General features: G+C 31.1%; 1 protein-coding gene across 3 annotated transcripts in view; it reads left to right on the top strand.

The window, feature by feature from the left end:
* LOC103579954 (protein slit) overlaps positions 1 to 16,920 on the top strand; it is a 273,029-nt gene that overhangs the window by 239,716 nt on the left and 16,393 nt on the right. For all 3 annotated transcript variants that reach the window (XM_008561526.3, XM_053738941.1, XM_008561527.2), the window contains 8 exons: positions 7,438 to 7,509; positions 7,906 to 8,049; positions 13,327 to 13,398; positions 13,496 to 13,567; positions 13,651 to 13,864; positions 16,232 to 16,398; positions 16,550 to 16,693; positions 16,789 to 16,860. In XM_008561526.3, the coding sequence (XP_008559748.1) occupies positions 7,438 to 7,509; positions 7,906 to 8,049; positions 13,327 to 13,398; positions 13,496 to 13,567; positions 13,651 to 13,864; positions 16,232 to 16,398; positions 16,550 to 16,693; positions 16,789 to 16,860 (957 nt within the window). The remainder of the gene's footprint in view (positions 1 to 7,437; positions 7,510 to 7,905; positions 8,050 to 13,326; positions 13,399 to 13,495; positions 13,568 to 13,650; positions 13,865 to 16,231; positions 16,399 to 16,549; positions 16,694 to 16,788; positions 16,861 to 16,920) is intronic.

Genomic DNA, 16,920 nt, shown 5'->3' with positions numbered 1-16,920 from the left:
AAGGTAAAAAAAACAACTGCATTTTGCAGTCGACTCTCGAGTTATTCAAAAGACCCGTACGATTACCTTTTCTGTTTATTTTTTATTTTCAGTACTTGTACATACTCTCTTGCTTACTCATTCTCATTTTCATCCCTTTCTCGCTTCTCAAAGTGTTGGGTAACTCTTACTGTAGATAAGAAAGAAGCGACCACGACAATTGCACAATTATACTCGCGTAAATTTATTTTCTCACCCTACAAAAATTATTACACTTGCGGCTGTTTATTATTTTTATCTTGGCAAACAACATTTCTCGACGAGTATCATCCATTTAAAGTAATTATTCTTATTTATATTTACGATTTGTAATTCTGATCTTTTAAATATTTTACGATCTTTTTATTAACTCATTTATATTTCTTCCTCTGACTAACTATTCAGTCATTTTAACTTTTTTCCTTCGACCAATTCTAGAGGACTATATTTTTAAATAAAGTTGCAATTCAAATAATTATTATTTAAATTGCAATCATTTTTTACTTCCATATGTGTCAGAAACTAATTTTTTTTATATTGAAATGAAAAAACTTATTTGAATATTATTAACACTACACTGTAGAAAGTTGCGGAATGAACCCGGATTGAATCCGGAGTAAATGCGGAGCGGATGACTGCCTGGGAAAATATGTTTTTATAAAATTTTATACTGAAAATGGCCTGGTAAAATTTTATAAAATTACATTTAATCATTAATTTCCTCACAATCAGTACTTGTGGTCGAGTGAATAACACTCTTGTCTTCGAACTCAAGTACTGGCTAGGCTGAGGTTCGAATCCCACAGAGAGCAAATTAATTATTTTTCACAAGTTGATATAATGCATTGACCTGTGGGATTCGTTCCATACAGCCGCCAGACTGCCACCTGTCTACAATCTAGCCCACTAAAAATACTCCGTGATTGCAAAAAAAAAAACATGGAAAAAGAAATGGGAACAGATAGCTAATAATGAGGTATATGGAATAGAAAAAGAAAAAGATGGCCAAAAAAGTTTAGAGTAGTTTGTTAGAAACATATGAAAAATATTTACCCGAGAAAATAGGGACTTAAATTGCTTGCAACATAACCTAACCGCAACCTTTTTATTAATTTCCTCACTTAGATCTTACTTTATAAAATTTTAAAAATTGCATAAAATTTACTATGATTTTATAAAATTTTATAAAAAAATTTTTTTTTATGGGTATGTTAATTTATTTGATCCCCTCGAAGTAAAATTCACTTCGCTGAAAAAACAATCTCTATAGGGGAAGGGAGGGGGAGGGGAGGGGGGCAAAAAATTCGAGGCACTCAAAATTTTTAAGGGGCCCATTTTCCCCCCTTCCTCAATTAGGGGAGAGTGGGGCAAAATTGGCCCCTGGGAGCAAAATAGGCTGACATTTATATTACATATAAGCTCTCATTTCTTAAGGAGCCCATCCCCTCCCCTCCTTTATAACTACTCCGTATGCTGAATGATTTTTTTTAAAATTCCAAAACTCCGAGTGACAGAATGAATTCAGATTTAAATAAAATCCGTAATCGCTCTAAATGCACCCTCAATTTTTTACAGTCTAGATATAATCACTAAAAACTACAAGATTAAAATTTTTATGTCATTATAAACCAATTAATCATGATGTAAAGTAGACTAACAATAAATCAAAATCAGAGTGAGTTTCTTAATGACAGAAAAGATGACACGATGATAAGTCGATAATAATTATTCATCATCCCTCATCCCGTCCTATCATTTTTCTCTTCATTATAATTTTTTACCGTACGATAACATACACCCATATATACTATATATACATGTATACTTATATATAGTTTGATTTACAAACAACACCTGTTTCACAAGTGTGATTAATGTTTATCCACATTCTTGTCTCGTTGTAATTCCTTGCTCATTTCCTTATCTATTCATTTGAACAGCGAATCAACATGGTCATTTGACTTTATCACCCTGTCAAGTTTTATACTGTCGTAGAAAATGAGCTTGTAGTAAAATGCGGTTAAATCCACCTTGACAACGACAGCAATGACAAGGACGCCTCAACCAGAGCAATAACCGTCTTTCGGTATTTTCTTCTCAGCTCTTTAGCTTTATCAGCCAGATAAAATGTAATAAAATCAGTTACAGACAATTTAATTTTATCACCAGCTAAAAACTCAATAGTCTACTTATTTACATAATGCGACACGTTCAACGTTGGTTCATTTTAAAATAAAATCATAATAAAAATTATAAATTTAATCGGAATGTAAATATGAGAGGCTTATCGATGATAATCGTACATCGATAATTCATTGTCTGGTTTATGTTACTGTCAATGAGGCGTTGTTCACCAGCATGGAGACCTTGCTAACGTAAGTGGATAAATCACGTACTAGTACGTGTCACGGTACAAGTTTAAATTATATATATGTAGAAAGTTAAAAAAAAAGTAATTTAATTTACGTGTATTTTAAATGGGAAATCTTGGAAATCAAATGAAAAGTATACTAAAGATTGGAATTAAGAGCTCGAACTTGGTAGGAATTTTCGTTTTAGCATAAAAAACAATATTTTGCTTGATGAGCAACAAAAAAAATACTTTCGCCGGAAACGAAGCACCCTAATATATATATACGCCTTGGGAAATATTACAAAGAGAACACTCGAAACGGTGTGTATGTGAAAGTGTGCGTGGTCGCGTTGCACGCTTTTATACGATGGAAATCAAGCATCTAAATCTAAATGACGCCCGTATACCCGCGACACGTCTACTCTTATATACTTTAAATGCAAGAGGTAACTATACAACTACGACTAATTACCGTTAACGCGAACTTGGTTAATTAACGTCTACGTTAATTCTTCATTCATTTAATTCTCAAGTAGTATTTTACTCCTTAAATATACTATAGAGGATACTATATACTTTAAAAGTAAGTTTACTGGAAAACACCAACTAGCAACTTTTCGTCTGTTTACCGACCTAAATGAATAAGAATTTCTTTTCTCTACTTTTTCGAGCTTTATGCTTGTCCAAGTAAGCCACCACCGCTGCTACTGACTACTTTAGTATATAATTCTATATCTATCTCTTCTATAGTACTATCTTGTGTCCACTGTGAATTGCGTTGTCGACAATGTTAGTGTACGCGAGTTTTAGTTGAGTTGGATGCACTGCAATTACAACTTTTTTTTCGCTTACCATCAGCAGCACCACCCTCATCCACTTTTTATTTTATTTTCTTTTTACTCATTTATTTTTTCCGTAATTAATGAAAGCTCGCTGGCGTCTAGAAGCGTCGGTTTCGACGTCGGCAATGGTAACAGTAGTGTGGTCGACGAGACTGCGCCCGAGATTTCCGCGCGAATATTTCCTCGCCAGAAAAAACAAAAAAAAATATCAAAATAAATAAAAAAATCAGAGCAAAAGCGAATGCACACCGAGAAGTAAGAGTATAAGAGTAAGAGAATATATACATATATACATATATACAGAGTATATGATATAGTATATAAAAGAGTAGACTCCCCCGCTACGATTCGCCTCGTTAACAGGCTCCGCACCGTTAAATCGCATGTTTATTAAAACGATGCATAAATTTCTGTCAACCTGGTATACCGATATGCTTCTTCTCATTCGTCGAACCCAACACTTGGTTTAATTCTCAAGTGTATTTCCTTCCTCTTGTACCCTTATTCACTCTCATTCGCGTCCTTATCTATCGCTCGGGAAATTTTAAAGATGTTAGTATATAAGGCTTGTCACAAGATACAAGACATACAACTCGCATCCATTCGTTATACGATAGAATGTCCACTACCTATATATGATTAGGGACTTTTTATAAATGTGTAGGTGGATACGCTAACCTGAGTGTCACGCTATTCACTACTCCCCATACTAAGCACTTGCACACTTTAATAGTCAGGTATAGGCAGTATGAAGATAATAGAGAGGGTGTAATGATCTAAGTAAGTACGATAAAGAAAAAATACTTATAACCGTTAATGCGTCAAGACGCTTTGGCTTTATACTTATATGAGAGACGAGTGCATAGCTTACCCACGTATTATTATTATAAGACCCTATCGATGAAGTTCACGTGGGCTCGATTGTATACGTGGGTCTTGTATACGTTTGTTGTGTTACACCATATAATATTTACTACGTACCTATAAGACTATCCAATTCACCGCTAGAATTCACGCTGAATCATCTTTTCACCACGTACTGATATTATTATTATTATTATTATTATTACTATTATTATTTTACAAAGCATCCCGGATATGATTAAGACTTAGATTTTAATATTTTTATCACCTACGAGCCTATTATTATGGAATAAACAAAGAAATAAGTAAAAAATAATTTTGGAAGATCCAAAAGTGCACACCTCAGTCGCTCATTTTATTCTTAATCATTACTTTTATTTTATAATACTAATTTGATTTTTTTATTTCTTATTTTCAATTTAATTTTTTTTTAAATATCCTGCCTTTTTTTCAGATGTCGCTTTTTTCAATCCTACTGGTACGTTAGTGCTGCTGCCAGTAGTTAATAGAGAAAAAAAGGGAAAAAAATAATAATAGCAAAAATAAAAATGGCAGCTAAATTTTACATGAATTACAAGTTTTTAAGTTTTTATTAATTACAATTTTACCAAAAAGAGTTGGATAGTGATTTACGAAAGAGTTCTTGTAGTCACCAAACTAACGCTAAGAAAAACAAAATTTGGCTCGTGAGCCGTTTTATTCGTGAGTTATTGTGATCACAAAAAATCAATTACATCAGAACCTGGTTATAAGTTACTGTTAAGGGCTGTAGAAGAAAAATTTCTTGGAAATGGCTTTCTTCTACTTTTATCATTTACTCGGTGATCGCTCAGTTTTCCGCATATGTATGCGTCGTCTTCGTGTTTGTGTCCGCAGTCCTTTTATAAGTTAGTTGTCATTTTTTCATTTATCTACGCACATACTTTATCAACCTATAAAAGGACTGCAGAAGCATTCTCAACACATTCGAAAAACTGCGATAATGGAACTGGAGTGGGAGTAATATTTCGAGACGAGCGAATACAAATAGATGGAAAGTAACTTATAACGAGGTTGTACTGTGATTAATGGCTCCCATCAAAATTATTCATTTCAAAAATAACATATTAAGGAATCAATTTTATGTTGTATCATAATTACTTCTTAATAAATTCTCTATATGATGATATAAGTTTCAACCTATTTTAATATACTTTAAAAAGTATAAAGATGGTTGAACGTGAGTGAGATACCCGAAAAAAATCGAATATCAAAAAGGGTACTTGGGGTGAAAAATTTCTCAATTTAAAATATATTTACTGGAAGTATTAATATATTATTTGCATTCACACATTTATTGATAAGTGACTTAAAGATCTGATAGGGATATAGGGTTGTACAGATCAGGGTCAAGCATATCCAATGACGAGGGTAGAAATGAATATCCGGTTGGTTTTGACGTCACCTTCTCTCTGCTCAAGGCTGCAAAGTAGAGGCTGAGTGGTTGTCTACAAACTTTGATTACATCTGCCGTAGCGTCTTGATACCATCCTCATTCCTTCTCGTTTCGCAGTACTTAGCTAACATCAGCTATTTGTAGTTGGTATATAATGGGTAGTGTATATGCGTAGTATCTTATTCTGTTTTGATGCCATCAGTTTCTTGATGATTGTATGACAATAACTTATGTACCATGTACGACAGATAAAACTGCGTAGTATATTGAATCCTTGAGAAATAAATATGCTGTCATATTTCAATCAATCAAAACTTTATTAGATGAGTAAAAAAAAAAATTTAGAATATAATAAAAATACATCATAGTATTTTCTTAAGACACTTCACTCTTAGAATCTTGAAGACGACGCCTACGCAGATGTCTGCAAGGCTCTTGTCTGTGATGTTGAGTAATATATTGATTCAAAAAATAATAAACATATATAAAGGCCAAGAATTTATGAAATTTAAAAACAATAAATAATTACTTGCAACAACGACAATTAATCGAGACACTTTAGTACCTGAAAAATTATCAAGTTATCATGATAAACTTCTAAGAAGCTACACCAGAGTTATTTTAATTGAGCATAGCCAAGAAGCGCCGCCGACGCGAAAAGCCATGGCGTCGTTCTTGGAAGCACAAATCCGTCGAGTTTGTTACTCTCTTTCTCTCTGGTCTTCTTTACTCTTGTAAGTGCGAATGAGAAAATATAGTCTGTAAGGTTAAGTTTAAGCTTAAATTTTATTTCTTACAGTCAAAGCTCACTGTACAAATGTATCTATACATTATAATTTTATTTATACGACGGAAATAATTTTTATTTTATTTTACCATACATTTATCTTACGATACCATAAATTTATTTTAACTAAATAAACTTGCCATACATTACTCATACTATATATATATATATATATATATATATATATATATATATATATATATATATATATATATATTTCTTAATTCAATTGACTTTGGTAAAATTTTGTCCTGTTATATCGACATACTAAATTACACGTTCTTGCGATTATATTAGCACATCAACAAGAGCACGAAACGTGCTTTGAATTTGTAAGATCAAAAGATCAAGAGATAAAATTTTGATGATGGGTTAACGTCACGTTCTCGTCATCGACCGAATGTCAAGGGATCACAGTAGTAATTTGTTTTAACCCTCTGGGTGGTTCATCATATACTGTCTGTATAAAGAATCATTTCTTATCTTACATTTAAAATCCGCCGGGAAGTCAAATCTCGTTACTTCCTTCTTTCTTGGTTACGTTAACTTAACCCTTTCCTCATCAATGTTAAATAAAAAAACAGTAAAAATAGAAATAAAGCAAAAAAAAAAATCAACTCGTTTAATAAGACCTTAATAACTTCTTTTCCAACGGGAATACCGGACGTTGGTACTCAACTAGACGGCTGCATCTGACGTCAACTCACTTCCTTCGTCATTGCTTCCTCATCATCTTCCTCTTCTTTCTAATATTCTTTCTTTCTTTCTTTCTTACTTTTTTTCACTTCTTTCATTTTATTTTTACGTGCACTATTTTCTTTTCACACTACTACTCTTTTCCTGCTCTTTTATTCCCTTTTAAGTTTACATTGACAAGAGCAAATTCACACTTTGACTCGTATAACAGAGTTATTTCTTTGTCAACTACAAGGTAACTTAACAGTAGCTTTAACAGAGCATCAAACTTCTTAAGAAGTTAAGTTGGAACTAGCTGCTATTGCTACTGAGAACAAATATACTTATTGTTGTTTTATTATTACTCATTTCATAAGCAACCCAATTGTTTACATTGATTAAAATACTTGTTTTAATGTAATACAATATTATAACTTATCTTGTTTCTTTTGTTTTGTTACAGAGACCTACAAGGGAATAATATTTCTGTTGTCTTTAAGACTGACTTTGAAGATATGGCAGCTCTTCATGTATTGTAAGTATTTTATATTGATATTAATTATTTACTTGAATAGGTATAGAAATAATCATTTACACAGAAAAAAATGAACGTTAAAAATTAGCGTTTGAAATTATAACCCGAAACCTGAGTGTCAATATAGGGAATTTTAACAATCGAAATAATAAACTTCATAATATGTGTCATAAATTTTGTAAGTATCAGTTACGATTTTTAAAGTTCAAATATTAATTTTTCTTGCATTTAATTATAAATGAAATAATTACTATTTAGAATCATAGTATTTACCGATCACTTTATCATTATATGACCTGTCGTTTCTCAATTTATATAGTTCATTTTTTCCGTGTAAATATTGAAATAACCAATGATATCAATAATTGGTGATAACGTTATTTAATTATTTCCCAGACAATTATCAAACAACCAAATTCATACAATTGAAAGAGGAGCTTTTAAGGATTTAGTAGCAGTAGAAAAATTACGTTTAAACAATAATCAAATTCGATATCTACCAGACACTCTATTCAGCAATATGATGAATTTACGAAGACTGTAAGTACTTAATTAACTTGGTAATCAAGTTAATTAACTCGAGTATCAATTAATAATGAAAAACTCGTTTCATTTTATCTTAAGTGAACAAGTCATAACAATTGTCTAATAATGAACAAGACAGCTTAGTTATACTTCCAAATACCCCCCCCCCCCCCCCACCCCCGCCCCTCAAATTTACTTTTTTAAAGATTTCATTCTTAACGCGCAAAAATTTACCAATGACAGCATAATTGATTTCTACTACTTTGATTAACTAAGATGATATATATTAATATTCTTGATATATTAACATGTTATCACGTGTATTATATTATAATATAATCAACTTCATATTAATTAATCAGTTAACTTTACACAACCTTAATTTAATACTAAATCATTTTTTAAACATAATGCTCTAGAATACTGTCAGTAATTAGGTTTTATCCTGCATGTATCAGCGGAAACATCAGTGAAACATTCTGATTCATATCTAATAAGACTCTAATTATATATAATTGATTACGAAAATTATCGAAGTAAGAAGAACTGACATCACCGTCCATCTTACGGTAGAAAAAATTATTATTATTTTTAGTTATCATTATTATGTATTGAATTAGAGTGTTCTTTTTTTTTAAGTATATATACATTATTAGACCTCGGGCAATTCCATATCCGACCAACTTACTCGAATTCAAATTCAAATTCAAATTTTTTTTCAATTTTTCGAACCAACTCACATTAACTTCAAACCATATCATATTCAAAAGTCAGTGACAGGACGAATCTCAGGACCGAAAGACCTCACACTGTGTATCAAAAATTATTTTCGGCTCCACTGAGATTCGAACCCTCGCCTGGTTAGTGATCAAGAATAAGAGTATAAATCTTGACTGGTTATACCGTCTATAAATATCAATTAGTACTGATTATGCAGTCTAGATCCGTACCGCCGATAACAATTACACACGTCACTATCATTTACGCTTTATTTAGAAATAATTTATACGTAAACCGAAAGAATCGGAGTGGGGGTCGAAAATATACCCGACAGGTTTATAAGAAAAGCTAGAATAATTTTTTTATTATTAAATTTTATTAGCAATATTTCTTAGAGATAAATACCATAATATAAGTATCATATAAGCACAGCAGGGAACGAATTTAAACCCTCCGACATTTACCATGAAACTATACAGTATAAAGTATCATATAAAATTTAAAACTATCGCGGTCTACATTACATTCTTTACAGTCAATATAGTCACGTGTTCCAAGTTTCAATAAACTCAACTTCTCTACACACTTATTATACCGTCTATACGAATCTCTAGTTTTAATTTGCCCCAGGTCATGAATATACAAACCAATAAACTTTGTTTTAAATAAAATAAATATTTATGATGAATTAAAATACAAAGATTTTAAATTTTAAACAAATCATGATAGTAAATAAAAAATAATCCAAGGACGAAATTACAAATGCAAACATTCAGACGTGATTTAACAGCTTATCTCGATTGTACCAGGACGTTAACGTTTGGTGTATTTCGATCTTCTTCAGCAGCTGCTACACAAGAGAAAGAAAAGGAGAGAAAAAGAGTGAGAAAGAGAAAGAAAATAAGGTCGTGAAGTCAAAAAGTGCACGCGATGAATGGTGCACACGGTTAGTATAAATGAAAGTTGTGTTTGTGAAGCAATACCATGATATGATTTTCATAAAAGATAATCGAGACGTGGTATGTTGGCGTGAGATGCCAAGCATGAGATACATCCATCATCTGACAAAGTGGCCAGACAAATGAGTCTCAAAAGTTACTGGTGCCTCATCATCCTCAAGCACATCACCAATAACAATAATACCAACACAAACAACAATTGCATCGAGTCTCAATTGCACGTCCTTGTAATTTGCCTCGAAAATATTATACTCGCGCTCTCTTGTAATGAAATGTAATACAATCTAGGATACGACTTAAGAACACTTTTATGTTCATTCGATATTTTTTACTTGTTTAGTATCAAGTGCAGGTGCTTGCTTAACTAGAGGTATATACTTTACAAATTTATTACTTTTTTATGATTATCACTATTTAAAATATATGTTATTTATTTTCCTTGGCGCCTTATTTTTTTATTTACTTTATTTTGTTATCTTGAGTAAAAATAGTACATAGAGAGTTTATGTGGTCTTGTGCCAGTAGAGATACGTGCCAAGAGGATTTAAAGATAATCATGGAATCCAGTGCTTGCTTGCAGCATCGTTAAAATTTTTTCTCTAACTTTAATTGGTAGTAGCAATTGCTAAATCGCATTATCCTAAAATAAAGACTTCTTAATCTTTATACATTTATACATTTTTAAATCGTCTTCGAGGAAAAATGTTGTAACATTTTTAAACAATTCAATATAATTATAATTGTTTATATCGTAAAGGGTGTGCGAATAGTCCGAAATTACAAATTTTATCGAATCGTATCGAACTGTTCGAACTATTCGAAAAATTACGAATTATTTGTGAGTTGTCAAATTATTCGAAATTTCACAAATAATTCCGAAATTTTTTTTTGAACGACTTAAAATTGTAATAGCTTATCCAAAAATTCAAATTTCTCTCAGTGATAAATAGAGCGTAGACACGAATCTATGAAAAAATTATTTTCGGTTACTTTAAAAACGAAGCTCTCCATTAAATAAGAATGGAATATTTGAAAGCTCATCAGAATTTTCTCGATTTGAATCGAGTTATTTGAAAAGTTACAAATAATTCAAAAACTTTCGGATGATTCTAAAATTGACGAATAATTAACACCCTTATTATATTAACAATATTCACAAATTTCAGTAATAAGTATACTTTTGGGTTAATCAAATGTGCAAACTCGGGTGTTGAAATTTAATTATTAAAATATTTTCATCAATAATTTTTGAGTGGCATTAAATCATCAAAATTTGCTACATCATTTTCAGTAAAATAAATTTTTCAAATCATCAATCATAATTTTGTATTCATTTTGATACTTAATAAAGACAGAAATGAGTTGAAACATAGATATAACTCATAATTCAAAATTGTAGAAATATCTTATGATTGTACTCATATATTCATATCATAGAACATGAGTAACCTAGAATCATAGCAAGAGTATTATATAATTGTGAAACAATATATTAGATTTGACGAATAGCGATATTCCTACATTTGAGCCGGATGAATTTAATACTAGTCTTATCAATAGTGGAAGCCGCGCATCTGGAATCGAGGGAAATACAGAAGCTAATACAACAAGAGATCAAGAGAGAGTCGTCCATTGAGTCCTTTGTGAATTCCATTGCGGAATCATGAACGTCCCGTGCGGGTTTGCGCGACGTCGAAATTCGGTAATTGCTTTCTCGATTGGGTCGAGCGAACTGGGACTAGAATTTCCCCACGCTTGTCTTACTCCAAGACTTATAATGCTCTACTCTCTATCATACTCATGACTATCCTCTGCCATAATATCGCAGGCTCAACGGCGAACATAATTACAGATTGCGAGTTTCGAGGAAATAGACGGTCAATGGCGAACCGTGCCCCAACGGTCCCTAACCTATCATCACTGATGTCTGATTAGCAGCGTAAACTATAGTATCCTCTATATAACTTTCAAGCTAATCTATTCTTTGCAGAAGTCTTTTACCTTACTGGCAGAGAAAAAAAAACATTATGCATCCCATCCACCCACACATATGCATACATAATTAGAAAAATATGCACGGAGAAAATTTTATTATACCATCTACGATACTAAGTTTTAAATTTCAACTGTTGGCAATGGTTGGCAAAACTTTTCAGTGGTAAAATAATTAGTTTTACTATTGAGAATGATAACAGTAACAATCAATGGTGATGACGATTACTATCGAAGATGCTAATTGTAACTATTAGAAATTATAATTGTTACAATCGAAGCTGGTAGCTGTTACCATTCAAGGTTGTAAAAATTCTGAAACAAGAAATAGGATAAATTTATCCAAATTTAAATCCTTTATTCATATCCATATTTTAGCTACGTACATTTTGTCCTTTAAATAATTAAAATAAGTAACAATACAATCGTTCAAGTCCGAATATAATAAAACTCCCGAATATTGGAGCTATTATTGATAACTTTATTTGATTGGGTATGATCATCAAAATAGCAATCATCCAAGTATTAAGTGAAATTCATCACATACGCAGTTAAACACAGAGAAAATTACATGTAGACAAGCTTGAGACTGTAACGCCGATATTTAAATTCTTTATTAGTTTAGATAGTAATTATTATTTGGGCTGATGGTAACTATTACCGTCAGGTTATTAAGAATTACAATGTTGATAATAGTTATAATTAGTTAACATAATGAAAGTTATGATTTCTGATTATCATCAATAATTGTAGATTTTGCCATGTAGTTGGTAGATGCTACAATTCAGAGTGTTAATTTAACAACTTAAATGATATTCACTATTATCGAATTCAGTTTAAAAATTATACTATAGATGATAACTTTTACTATAAAATTCTCTCCGTGTATAGATAGAGATATGTACACAGATGCATACATACACACACATGCATATACACTTTCAATGCACTCTAATTCTAAAAAGTAATAACAAGCAATAAAATACGCACGTATGTATAGGTGTTCTTTGCCAATAACAACTGTGCCAAGTCAATTGATCTCTTTGTTGGCCTTTAACTTTACGTACTCAAGCATTCTTCAAGTATTCCGACAGTATTATAACTTCGTGCTTGCGAAGAACAATGAACTCAATGCGGTTGAATGCACACGTGTACACGATTTCAGTGTAACGAAAAGTTCTGAGTAGCTGAGAAAAAAACTTAGTCGTTATCAGGTCGTAATAATTTATTCTTTTTAAGACCTCTAGCTCCCTAATGTACATTAATGTTGTTACAATTGTAAATATCCGGTGTATTGACATGTAGTGGTACATTACAACCCTGATGATGACTAACTACCAGGTATACGTGCCGGTGACCCCAGTTGTAACATGTAAATAATGCACTGGTTTAAGTAGGCCAAACTCGTGACAAGTGCAAGTGGCCCGAGCATTTATTCATCATCGTGACATGACCTCGCAACAACAACGACTTTACACAACTGCGTTATGTACTAAACTTTTCAGATCAATGACATTTGTTATGACATGATTCATTTATTTACCTCTCTCTCTAGTGTCTAGTACTCTATAATCCTAGTTGACGTTTATTAATTATTTATTTGTTTAACTTTGTTTTACAGAGATCTTAGTCACAATCAAATCGCAATGATTGGACCCAAAACTCTTCGTGGGGTATCTGCTTTGAAACACTTGTAAGAATTTTTTCTTGTAAATTATAATAAAAAATCCAAGCTTTTTTTTTAAGTATAATAAATTAATAAAATGGTAATTGATAAATTAAATTTCCAGATTAATTGACAATAATGTACTGACATGCATCGACGAAAGTGCGATTAGAGAATTGAAAGATCTAGAAATTTTGTAAGTATCTATAAAAAGAATTAGATACGATGTTAAGAAAGTGTTTTTTAAGTTTAATAAAATTAAAAAACAATTTGGTTTAGAACTTTGAACAACAACAAATTAACAACCCTTGGGAAGGAGATGCTGTTTGGTCTTTCACGATTGCGTACCTTGAAACTCACGGACAACTTTCTAGTTTGCGACTGTCACCTGGCCTGGCTGTCACGCCATCTAAAGAGTATTCCACGACTCGGACAGCATACAAAATGTGCCGCGCCGGCTCATCTCAAGGGACAAAATCTCGTCGATTTGCAAGTATGTCATAAAGAGTGGAAAAGAGTCTTAAATCTTTAGTTTTGCGTCTCTGGACTTAACTTTAAATGTTTGAACACAGCAAAGTTCGTCCATTATTGTTTTTTTGTACGCGTATAAGATACATGGAATAAAGTGAATAGGGGAGCCTGGGGCACGAAGGCCCCCTTAAGCCGGTTTTTTCTTTTTGTGGCTTTTAACCATAAAATTCATTTATTTTCCGTCGATATCGAAAGAATAAGTAGAAATTTTGCAAAAAATCGAAAAAAAAATTTGTTTTTTTTCTGGGGCACGAAGGCCTCCTCTCCAAAAAATTATCAACAAAAATTTTTTTTTTATTTTCCGTTAAGTTATGACCTTTATAATTTTTTTATGACGTTTTAGGCCAGTATGTGATGTATGAGGTAAAATGGACCATTAAAAAAAAAAAATTGTCACAAAAAAATTAACTTGACGGAAAATAAAAAAAAAATAATTTTTTCTTTATAATTTTTTTTTCGAGTTGTCCGTTTTGCCCCTCATATCACATATTGACTTAAAATATAATAAAAACATTATGAAGGTCATACTTTGACGGAAAATAAAAAAAAAAAATTTTACCTAATTTTTGAAGAGGGCCTTTATGCCCCAGGGGGGCCTTCATGCCCCAGGCTCCCCTAACCAGTTTTATACAAGCACTTTAAAGTAACTACAAAAGAATAATAATAAATATTACAACCGGTAATAATCGTCTCTCTATATGGATGAGATCATTTTGTCGTTTATTCTATAGTACTTGTAATAATATACCAGTACCAAACTATTTATTCGTATTTTTAACTTCAAACCACTTTGTTGGAATAAAATGTCAATTCTGTGGGTGGGCGTCCGATTAATTTTCACATAATACTTTTATTGTAAATCACATTAAACTGCGTTAAATGTTTAAAACTAGAAATATACAACAAGTTATACTAAATAATAATAATAATAATACCCGTGTAAAAAAAATCAGTTTCAAAAACGTTTCTGACAATGAACTTCTAAAATTGAGACAATTCTGAACTATGAGTTGAACATTTTTGTAACTTCAAAATAATTACAAGTGTGAAAAATTTTCAACTAATGTGGACTTTTCTTGCAGATTTCTTTTTTTTATTTTTTGAGCAAAAGTAATTTGAATCGACTATTTTGAGAGTTCATAATAAGTTCATAATTAGTTCTAATCACTCATTTTTTGGACCATTTTTGAAAAAGTTAAAGGAGCAAAAAGAAACAAAAAGTGACCTTTCCACACGGAAAAATATAATATGTGAAAATGACAGAAATGGGAATGTCAAAATGACGTGGATAAATTTTGTTAGATTTACAAAGAAAAACTGTCAAATTTACAGATATAATATATGAAATTAACATATTATGTCAGATTTACAGATAAAAACTGTCAAATTTACAAAAATGATCTACAAAAAGTTGATTATCGTTATATAAAATTTACAAACCAAATTCTATGGTTTGCAGATTTGAACAATTATTTTACATGAATACCTATTTTTTTTAGATAAAACTTCAATTTTTAGAATATTTTTTTGCGTATTGTTTACATTTTACGAAACATAAAATTCTTACTCATAAATAACAATTTTAATTATTGCTTTAATATAAATTTCACATTTTTTTTTCAAGTGAATTTTGCATTTTTTAATGTAATTATTACATCGAAAAACTGTCAAATCGACAGTTTCCACAAAGTGAAAATAAAATTTTCAACTTTGTAAAATTGACATTTTTGTCGTTTTTTCCGTGTAAAAATGATGAATAATTCTGGTAAGAGTCAAAAATGTTCATAATTCCTAATTAATTCCCTTTCTTTAAATATTCTTCAAACCTAAAAAATTGTCAAATCAAATTATTGTTGCTCAAAAAATGAAAAAAAAAAACGCACAAAAGAAGCCTACACCAGTTGAAAATTGTTCACTTTCTAATTTTTCAAAGTTCCAAAAATGTTCAACTTCCAGTTCAAAATTATCTCAATTTTGGACGTTCACTGTCATTAACGTTTTTGGAACGATTTTTTTTACACGGATAATAGTAATAATAATAATAATAATAATACTTGTAAAATAGTTCGTTTTTATTTTTGTGTCTATCGAATTTATCGTACAGACTCTTACTCCTTATTACTAATAAAATAAAAGTAACCAAATAAAACTGTATACTGCTTCTTAAAGCAAAGTTTATCTTTAGATATAGAAGGCTTGTGATTTAAAAAGAATTTAAGAAAAAAAAAAAAGGAATAAAAAAAGTTAGTTAAAACTGCTGACCAGACTACTTGAAACACTCAAACCAGATGCCAATGTAATTGGCTGATGAATTTATTTTCACTTCCAGGAGCACGAGTTCAAGTGCCCAGGCCTTGTAGAACTTCGTACTGGATCCGAGTGTACGGCTGAACCTCAATGTCCACATCCGTGCAGATGTGCCAATGGAATTGTCAATTGTCGAGAGAGTTCTTTGGAAAAAGTACCAACTCATCTCCCTGAGGATACCACTGAATTGTAATTACATTAAAATGCCTTATCAACTCATCATTAATTAGTCTAATGATTTAATCAGTCAATCAATTAAATGATTAAATTACGCAATTACAATCATTTAATTAATCACGATGACATACATTTATATTAATATTTTTTATCTATTTTCTAGGCGACTTGAACAAAATAGCATTACGGAAATCCCACCGAAGGCATTCTCGCCTTACAGAAAATTATCGAGAATCGACTTAAGTAATAATAAAATAAAAAAAGTTGCTGCTGATGCTTTTCATGGATTAAAATCTCTTGAATCTTTGTAAGCATCTTATAAATATTATTTGATAATAATAATAATAATTATTATAATAATAATAATGTACTAAGTTAATTTATTATAATTATTATTTACAGAGTATTGTATGGTAATAAAATAACTGAACTGCCCGGTGGTGTATTTCAAGGACTAACTAGTTTGCAATTACTGTGAGTTTAAATTTCAATAAATTTACGTACTTGTGCACATATTGATTTAATAACTGTTAG

This window comes from Microplitis demolitor, chromosome 5 (genome assembly GCF_026212275.2).
Source record: "Microplitis demolitor isolate Queensland-Clemson2020A chromosome 5, iyMicDemo2.1a, whole genome shotgun sequence".
Classification (NCBI taxonomy): Eukaryota; Metazoa; Arthropoda; class Insecta; order Hymenoptera; family Braconidae; genus Microplitis; species Microplitis demolitor.
The sequence above is the reverse complement of the archived record's forward strand: the minus strand, read 5'-3'. Positions and strand labels throughout refer to the sequence as shown.